At 36.3% G+C, this 9,190-nt stretch overlaps 2 protein-coding genes and 1 non-coding gene across 3 annotated transcripts; 1 reads left to right on the top strand and 2 right to left on the bottom strand.

The window, feature by feature from the left end:
* The first annotated feature begins 351 nt into the window (after positions 1 to 351).
* PSAN (photosystem I reaction center subunit PSI-N, chloroplast, putative / PSI-N, putative (PSAN)) lies at positions 352 to 1,632 on the top strand. Its single transcript, XM_086243678.1, has 3 exons — positions 352 to 742; positions 1,162 to 1,287; positions 1,426 to 1,632. The coding sequence occupies exons 1-3, from the start codon at positions 449 to 451 to the stop codon at positions 1,513 to 1,515; spliced, it is 510 nt and encodes a 169-aa protein (XP_086099804.1). The 5' UTR covers positions 352 to 448; the 3' UTR covers positions 1,516 to 1,632.
* Positions 1,633 to 1,777: 145 nt separating this feature from the next.
* On the bottom strand, positions 1,778 to 7,258 carry LOC147283586 (Pectin lyase-like superfamily protein). Its single transcript, XM_086243677.1, has 5 exons — positions 6,556 to 7,258; positions 4,906 to 5,026; positions 3,883 to 4,057; positions 3,376 to 3,446; positions 1,778 to 3,129 (listed from the first exon to the last, which is right to left on the bottom strand). The coding sequence occupies exons 1-5, from the start codon at positions 6,997 to 6,999 to the stop codon at positions 2,495 to 2,497; spliced, it is 1,446 nt and encodes a 481-aa protein (XP_086099803.1). The 5' UTR covers positions 7,000 to 7,258; the 3' UTR covers positions 1,778 to 2,494.
* Positions 7,259 to 8,796: 1,538 nt separating this feature from the next.
* On the bottom strand, positions 8,797 to 8,903 carry LOC147283587 (small nucleolar RNA R71). The gene has a single exon (XR_015122701.1). It is a non-coding gene; the product is annotated as a small nucleolar RNA R71 (small nucleolar RNA).
* Positions 8,904 to 9,190: the final 287 nt, after the last annotated feature.

Genomic DNA, 9,190 nt, shown 5'->3' on the forward strand with positions numbered 1-9,190 from the left:
CAAAATTTTTATATTTTATTAATAATTTTCGTCGTTTTTGTCTAATTTTGTCAAAATCGAAATTTTAATTGAATTTTCGATGAAAATTTTCGTCGAAACCGAAATTTTACTCCTTGCTTATGACAAGTAATTACATATTCCAAATTTGTGAATACGGTATCTGGTAAGAAGCACAAGTTTTGATTCCCAAGTGGGTCCAAAACACAAGCCAACCACAAACTCCAATGTCCCATAAACTAGCATGAAGTGTAAAGTTTGCCAATAGGAGCGAGGCAATCTCACCTTATCCACACTCCCACCACAACCTTCCATTACATTGATGGATTATCACAATCACTCCTTATCAAATATCCATAACCCCAAAAATCAAAATACAGCCCTCACTATACCTTAGTTCAACTTCTCTACATTATTGTGAATTGTGATAATCAAATTAAAATAGTGAGCAATGGCAGCCCTCAACTCTGGTGTTTTGGCATGCAACTATGCCATCTCTGGCTCTGCAACGTCTGATCTGAATGCCAAGATCACTTCTGTGCCTTCAGTTGTGCCTGCAGGTCAGAAAATGCCTATAATCAGGGCCCAACTGGCAAAAGAATCACAGAGGAGTGAAGGAAGAAGGGCTGCGCTGCTCTGCCTAGCAGCCACCGTTTTCACCACCGCCGCCGCCGCTGCCTCCAACAACTCCTTTGCCAATGCCGGAGTCATTGAACAATACCTTGAAAAGAGCAAAGCCAACAAGGTAACCTCTTTGCTTGCAAGTTTTCAAGTAAGATCGAAAACTAAGAATATCTCTGGACTTACAATTCAATGATCGAAACCGTTTATATTTTAGAACATCATTCAAAATTACTCATGCAAAATATTAACTAAATCGGAAATTATTTAGCTAATTTATTATAACCAATATCATTTGAATTTTATCCAAGGAACCCTATTTGTCTGAATAGGGTATAAAGTATTACAGCCAACATCACACTTTGCCAGTTTATTACAGCCAATAATATCATTTCACCTTTCAATGAGACAGTATTTATGAATATAGGGTATAAGGTTTAGGGTAGTAACATGACATGTTTGATTATATCTGATACATACATGGTTGATAGTTTCATGATCGATAATTATTAATTATAATAAGTTTGATTTTGGAATATATAGGAACTGAATGACAAGAAGAGACTGGCAACAAGTGGTGCAAACTTTGCGCGAGCATTCACAGTTCAATTTGGGACATGCAAGTTCCCAGAGAACTTTACTGGCTGCCAAGATCTTGCCAGGCAAAAGGTACAACTACAACAACTCACTATTGGTGCTAGGCTTCTTACACCTGCACAGTTGAAATTAATTAATAATATTTATTCCTAATTAACTAACTAATTAATTAATTTGTTTGGCTTAATTTGGTACGTGGCATATATGCAGAAAGTACCATTTATCTCTGATGATCTGAGTTTGGAATGCGAAGGTAAAGACAAGTACAAGTGTGGTTCCAATGTATTCTGGAAATGGTGATCATCAAAAGAGGCAACCTCCAACTTATATGCATGTACCTAATTAAGTTTCTTAATTATTGATTAAAAAGCTTCATCTGCCTTTTAATTTAATATTTTTTCTCATAATTCTGTTTCATTTCTTTCATATTTCTTTTTGAATACTTGCAAGCTCTACTTTAAACTAAGGAATAGGAAAAAGTAACAGAAGGGAATTATTGTCTGCATTACTTTAATCTCCTGTTACTGCATACACACCCACATTACTTTCTGACCCAGTTTAGTTTTAATCATTTCCATTAATATTGGACTTAATTATAGGACTTAATCATGTTCTGTCACTCCTCCAAGTTGTTGAAAATTACAAAATATGGTTCATATATACTATAGGACTCTTGAATCCATCATTTAATTCCAGTGATGCAGGTCAAACATGGCATCCTGAAAGCTAGCAATGTACTAGAATCGACAACAAGTCATCTTGTAAATACCTGACATAAAACCATCTATAAAGTGAATTATAAGTTCAGAAAAAAATTGTTACATTTCCCTTGTATGAATTCTATACAAGTTCATCTTTTTCCCTCCTGGTATGGGTTTACTACCATCTGTACTTTCTGAGGAAGTATGTGTAGCACCATGTAATCAACTTTTTGAATAAACAATAAATCTCGACGAAAAAATTGTCCGAAATAATGTTATCCCTGTCAGTAAATTCTGGTGATCACCAGACAGACTTGTGCGGTATTGTGTCGAATGTGTCCAATGCACAAGACAAATTCATCTTTGTTCAAATTGAGGTCGATGTGCAGACAAGGTATGTGATTTATGAACTGCTTGAACACCGACTTGATATCTCACTAAAACAAGCCCCATCATGCATTCGATTCCAAAACCAAATCCTGACTGCTGCAGAGTGCAGAGTAATTCAAATCAAGCCTCCAAGTGCAGAGATCATATTTCCAGAGACACATTCTAAAGCCATAGCCAACCACAGAAGCTCAACGTTGCAAACACCAGTCAAAAGAACCCTTATCCTGCATCTGAGGACACGGGGCAGGAAACACCCCATTGGCAAAACCCGAAACAAACTCACAATGCCATGCTGCAGATGGAGCAAGACCAAGTACTGTCACATTTTTAAAGCATATCCCTTCAAATAATGCACCCTCAATGCCCTTCAATTCAGGGGCTTTTGTCGAATTTACACTCAGCACATTGGTAACAAAAATACCCTTTACTTTGGGAATAGCTTTGGGATCCCATCCTTTGTCTGGGTGGTCATTGGCCCCTCTACTAAATCTTATGGGTATCTTGACCCTTTCCATCTTTATGTTACTTATCTTAACATTTGTTATGTAACCCCCTCTACCCTTATCAGTTTTTATACGCACCCCAGCTGCAGAATCCCAAACATGCAAATCCTCAATGGTAACATTTGAGATCCCACCAGACATCTCGCTACCTATTCCAACTCCCGAGCAGGTCGGAGTGGTGCCAACAACTCTTCTCACTATGATATTTGAGCTTGGGCGGGCCATTCTCATTCCGTAGTGATCCCATCCACTTTTCACGGCTACAAGATCATCGCCACTCTCAATGTAACAGTCTTCAATGCACACATTTGTGCTTGAATCTGAAACATAACATACAAGTTAAATATGCAAAACAAAAATATGTGTTTCGTTATGGTAGCTTCTTTAACTGGTTTGGGTAAGCATGCTATGTTAAATTGATAGAATAAGAGAATCCTTGAATCTGAAAGTACATCATATAAAAATTAAATATGCGAATAAGATATGCAAGTTTCTAACTGTCAACCTCTTTAATTAGTTTTGATATAGAATACAAGTTATGTTCAATTGACAGAACAGGAGCATACCTGGGTCTATACCATCAGTATTAGGAGCATTAAGCGGAGCCAAGATTGTCATGTCCTTTATAACAACGTTACTGAAACAAACACAGAACAACATTACTGAATCATCCACGCTTAATTCAAAAGGAACAATGCTAAATTGCCTATGCAACAACCCATTACTTTCAATTGTCATCAAGATAAAAAAATCATAATAAACTAAAATAAAATAAGAAGAGAATAGGAAGTAGCTGGCTCATTTAATTGATAACAAACCCTTACTTTCATCTTCCATCAAGAGCTGTTTTATTATGGTTTTCCAGATCAGAGAAAAAGACTAGAAATTACAAGTAGCTGGCTCATTTAAAGAAAATAATAACAAATTAAGTCCTAATTTTCTGGTCCTGAATATATACAATGAAATCTGTGATCAACTATGGATAAGCAGTAACTTGAACAAGGAATCTGCAAACGTATGTGTACAAAAGAAACAGAAATAACATATCGGGAAAAAGGGCGGGGGTGTCAGACCTGCAGTAAACAGGATGAATGGTCCAAAAAGGAGAATTGAGGAAGGTGAGGTTAGAAATGAGAACGTTGTGAGAGTTCATTACTTCAAGGAGGTGACCTCTAGTATGCTCCAGTGTTCTGTTCCACCACAGTTCCCACCACATTTTCCCTTGGCCATCAATTGTCCCATTCTCACCTGAAAAATGCCCCAAATACTTGATTCAATGTCCTCCTCAACAGCCTATTAATGGGGGCAGATCCGTTGCATCCCATTTTTGACACAAGTTTTGACACAATATTTCAATGAGACTCACTCCATATAGGATTTCAACTATCTGAACCATCTATTTTTTAGGTTTCCATTAAAGGATCATCTTCACAAAAAAATTAGGTAAATCGGAAACCATAAAGTTATCTAACTTTGATCAAACAAATACACGAACAAAATAAATGGAGACCTCGATAGGTAAATGGTTTCCGATTTACCTAATTTTTTGCAGTATGATCCTTTAATAGAGACCTAAAAAATGAATGGTTCGGAAAATCCTATATGGAGTGGGCCCCATTGAAAATTTGTGTAAAAAAATATGATGCCACGCACCCTTCTCCTTAATTAATAATTGCACCAAACAAATTAAACTAAAATAATGGACGGATACAAACTGTCACTTTGTTGCTATTATGACAATATTTCAGAACCACCTAATGAAGCGTAATACTAATACCACCTTGATGGTTAGTTTTGCATGTTCACCAAAACTAATAATTCACTAAAGGATGGTGGCACTACTTGGCCAATTCTAATGAATGTGGACTCAGGTAACACAATGCAGTCTGCTACATTAGGACATGGAGAGGCAATCGTTTAACTCACATTGAAAGAATATAAAATATTCTGGTTGATCATTCATTACATTCAGAGGCATGCACCTATATTGACACCCACAATTCACCAACTTCATTTTGTTTTTAAGTCTTTGGCTAAGAATTACTTAAAAGGGAATAAAAAGATTGGTAAAAAAATGCTAAGTTTTTGGTACGTACCTGTAATGACAACATTTGTGAGGCCATCACCATGAATAAGGCTTATATGTCTTCCTCCTAACCTCTCTCTCCCTCTTCCATAAGAAGGCAATGGCTCAATAACAGGCCATTGCTTCGGGTCCTATGAAGAAAAAGACAACATCAACCTGATTAAGCAAACACTGCAAAATTAAATTGTATTTCTTAGGGGTTAAGAAATAAGATATGATCAAAGGTAATTAAATGGAAAATGATCAGTGACCGCTGCATTCTATTTTATTGACACACAGCGTCTGGAACCATTAATGTATTCATCATTACAAAATGGAAATGATAAAACACACAAATTGCTCTTCACTTGAAACTATTGTTGTTAAGATCAACATACACATTGACTCAATCAAGTAATAGTAAAAACACAAACCAAAGTTAAAAAAAAAAAAAAAAAAATTGGAACTGGTGGGAATATTTGCATAAAATGATTAGAGAGCGCTAAAAATTTGGCATCAAGTGATATACCATAAAACTAAGGGCATATTTTGGAGTGTCTTTAAAATTGGTAAAAGCCTTTTCAGATACTCAAAAACGATTTTAGTAGAAATAGCTAAAAATGTTTTGGGGTCATAAAAGCATTTGTTAGTACTTTATGAAAAGTACTTTCTGATAAGTGGTTTCTCATATATTAGGTCCTTTTTCATATAGTGCTTTTAAGTTCATTTATAAACAAAAAAAATCATGAGCTTTTTTTGATAAAAGGGGCAAAAGCACTACAAACAAAAACATATTTTACATAAACACTTCCAGAAGAAAGTGCCAAAAGAATAAAACCAATAGAGTGACAAAAGAAAGTGCAGCACATGCAATATATTAAATATAAACATATAGAGAATCATGCAGTTCAATGAACTTTATTGGGTGGGACCTTTTAGCAGGACCCGTGAACTTTCTTATTCCATTTCTAATAGAAATTGTTTCAAAAGGAAGCAAGAGCATGATAACCGTGACCTCCCTAATGAGTACCAAAAAGCATTCTTATCAGAAAAGAAGAGAAAACAGAACTCCTATAAGAAATTAGTCTTTCTTTTAGGCTTAATTGTGTTTTTACCACCTAATTTTAGATAATTATTATTTTATCACTCAGATATTTATTTGTCTCACTTTACTACCTACAACTATTTTTCGTATCTTACTTTACTTATTTTCGTTCATTCTGTCGGCTAATTCATCAATATTGGTGACAAAAATGTCACGGCCATGTCAGCATTTTTGATAACTTGGGATACAGAATAGTTAAGTGATAGGTTGTAAAACCATAATTAAGCTTTATTTTATACACAAACTAATTTTTTTGAATGTAGTAATTTTTCATTTATTTAAATTTACTTTTAAGAATAACATATTCATATGTACTGTTTTTTTTTTCTTTTGGCACTTTCATGTAGCATTGAATTTTTCTCCTCAGAATTTAAAATATAAACTGAAAAAAAAAAAAAAACAAAAAAAGTTACCCACTTACCCTTCATTTTAACCCGGACCCCACAAATTGTCTAACCATTGACATTCCGTAACATTTCTTATAATAGTTTTCTCCAACCAAACTTGAACGTAATTAATCAACAAAATTAATCTTTTTCCAAGCAAAAAAAAAAAAAAAACATTGGGAGTAGTTACCTGGGAGCCCAGAATTACAGCGCCCTCTTGAAGAAAAAGCGTGAAATTACTGGTGAGGTTAAAACTACCCGTCAACCATCTGCCTTTGGGAACATTCAACTGGGACCCACCAGTGTCCCCGAAACGCTGCATGTGCAGTACCGCCCTCCGAAACGCTTCGGTGTTGGACGTCGTTCCGTCACCAACCCCTCCGAAATCTCTGATCGACTTCACCACCCTCCTCCTCCTCGGGACGTCGCCAAAGAACCCGGAACAGCTCCTCGGATCATCCGAACCTGTTTCGGATCCTCCGCCTTGCCAAACCGACCCGACCCATCTCGGAAAACCCGCCATCGTTGAAATTTGATAGGAGAGAACCAACATGATGGTGAAGAGAAGGAGCAGAGATGGCCACCTCAGCCTGACGATGGCGGCTTTACCCAAGATGGGTTTTTCTGAATCCATTTTTTACATGCATGAAAATGAAAATCAGTACAAAAAAAATGTTTTGGATTGATTTTCAAGAGGGTGTTTTCCGGAGAGCTTGAGGAGATCGATGAAGGTGGTACTGGTGGTGGTTTTGGGGTTAAATGGAACAGTAGTGTGCGTGCGTAGTGCGCACGAGGATGTGCGTAAGTTAGCAAGGCTTACGTGAAGAGAAGAAAGGCAGGGGATGGTTGCGCAGTGCGCATACCGTTCGTATTAGCGCGTTGGGTGGGTGTCATCTGTGGGGTCTGATTCGGAAAGTTGGAACAAAAGCTTGATCCGGTTTGTTCGGTGTGGAAGGGATCCAGTGAGGTGAGTGCAAATATACTTTTCATACTTTTCATGGCGTGGCAGGATCTGATTGGTTCGTAGGATGTTAAAATTTGGGTTCCCAGCATATGATTTGGGATTGGAGATGCTGCGGAGACGACTTTTTGTGGGCTTGTCTTGTGACTCTTGTCATACGTGGAAGGTGGTGTAGGGAGCAAAGAAGCCGCTATTCACGGGAGTCTTTGAAAATGTTATTTTATTAGTTTAATTTTATTCTATTTTTTAAGCTTTCTTTTTCTCTAAATTACATATTTTGTCCTAATATTTGGAGAAATTTTTCAGCATTTCCATAACTCCACCTCATCTTGACATGTTGTGTTACTTACCATTAACATTCAGACATGTGGCAAGTATTACACTTTATTTAAAAATATTAAAATCAATTTGACGTTAATGCTTTAACGCTGTTATAATTTGAAGGACAATGGAAGTTGCAAATAAGCTATTGAAAATTTCGTGTTCTTCTTCAGAGTGAGGGAGTGTTGAGATTTCTCTATCAAGAGTTTTTAGGAGAATTTTTACTATTATAAAGGCAGGAGTCACTACAAAAAAAGTGAGTAAAGCACACCCTCATTGGTGACATAGAATAAAGTGGCAATTAGGCAATAGGGACTGAAGTGTCTCGATTTTAACAAAAATGGGTGTCAATTGGGTAATAGGGACTAAAGTTCTCAATTGACACCCAATTTTGTGCCACCAATGAGGGGTATGTTTTGCTCACTTTTTTTGTAGTGAGTAGAGTTTGGTGCTACATGCTTCATAAAAAATGAGATTACCTAAAATACTATTTATTCAACAAAAGTGTCACACTAAAACAATCTAATAAATGAGGATATAATTATAAAATACAACTATTAAAATAAAAAACACCTCACTACCTTAAAACATAGATAAAGTAATGGGAATTTATTAAACAAAAAAAAATATATATATAATAAAAGGAAAACACAATATAAATGTCAATTGACACGTGCGGAACGAGTGCCAAGAAGCTAGTTATGCCCTGTCATACTTAGAATCTCAGGTATACAACAGAGGCATCTACCTTGAATACTCCAAGAGATTAATACCATTAAATCAAGTATTAATCCCTTAAAATACTCAAGACGGATTAAACCTTTTTGGTTTAGTACGGGTTGGATAAGAGATCGATAATAAATAACGGAAAACATGTGAAGCAAAACCCTATATTATTCAATTGTTGCCCTCGTACCACAGATTGGACCGAAAGGGCCCGTACACACATGTTAAAGAATTCATTGAAATTGCTCGACCTCTAGATACCAAAACATTCCCAATGAGTCTGTGTGTCTCCTTTTATTCTCATTCTCGGTTAAAGACAAAGTGAAAGCTTGGTTGAACTCCCAACCCCCAGGTTTCATCACCTACTGGGATCAACTTGTTAAAAGAATTTTGTCCAAATTTTTCCCTATGTCTAGGATTAATGCGCTTAGGAGAGACATTTCGGAGTTTAGGCAAAAAAACAATAAGCAGTTTTATGAGAGTTGGGAGAGATTCAAGGATTTAATTTTAAAGTGTCTTCACCATGGTTTTGAAACGTGGCGTTTAGTACAATACTTTTATAATTGTTTAACTCAAATAAATTGCAATATGGTAGAGTCCATGAATAGGGGTGTGTTTTTTAATCTAGGGGAAGAGCAAGCTTATGGTTTCTTTGAAAAATTGTCTGAAAATTCTCAACAATGAGATTTCTCCAATCCACATGATAGACAAGCCAAAAAACCAAAGCGTGGGGGCTTGTATGAAGTGAGAGGTAATGTAGACTTAGGGTCTAAGATTGAGAGCCTAACGAGAAAGATAGAAGCCTTATCTTTGAGTC

Source organism: Dryas octopetala, chromosome 5 (genome assembly GCF_963921425.1).
Source record: "Dryas octopetala chromosome 5, drDryOcto1.1, whole genome shotgun sequence".
Lineage (NCBI taxonomy): Eukaryota > Viridiplantae > Streptophyta > Magnoliopsida > Rosales > Rosaceae > Dryas > Dryas octopetala.

Coding starts and splice junctions, on each gene's coding strand:
- PSAN (XM_086243678.1), top strand. CDS start 449: ATGGCAGCCCTCAACTCTGGTGTTTTGGCATGCAACTATGCCATCTCT. Junction 743..1,161: donor AAAAGAGCAAAGCCAACAAG/GTAACCTCTTTG, acceptor TGGAATATATAG/GAACTGAATGACAAGAAGAG. Junction 1,288..1,425: donor AAGATCTTGCCAGGCAAAAG/GTACAACTACAA, acceptor GCATATATGCAG/AAAGTACCATTTATCTCTGA.
- LOC147283586 (XM_086243677.1), bottom strand. CDS start 6,999: ATGGATTCAGAAAAACCCATCTTGGGTAAAGCCGCCATCGTCAGGCTG. Junction 4,058..4,905: donor CACAAATGTTGTCATTACAG/GTACGTACCAAA, acceptor GGCATTTTTCAG/GTGAGAATGGGACAATTGAT. Junction 3,130..3,375: donor TACTGATGGTATAGACCCAG/GTATGCTCCTGT, acceptor GTTATGTTTCAG/ATTCAAGCACAAATGTGTGC.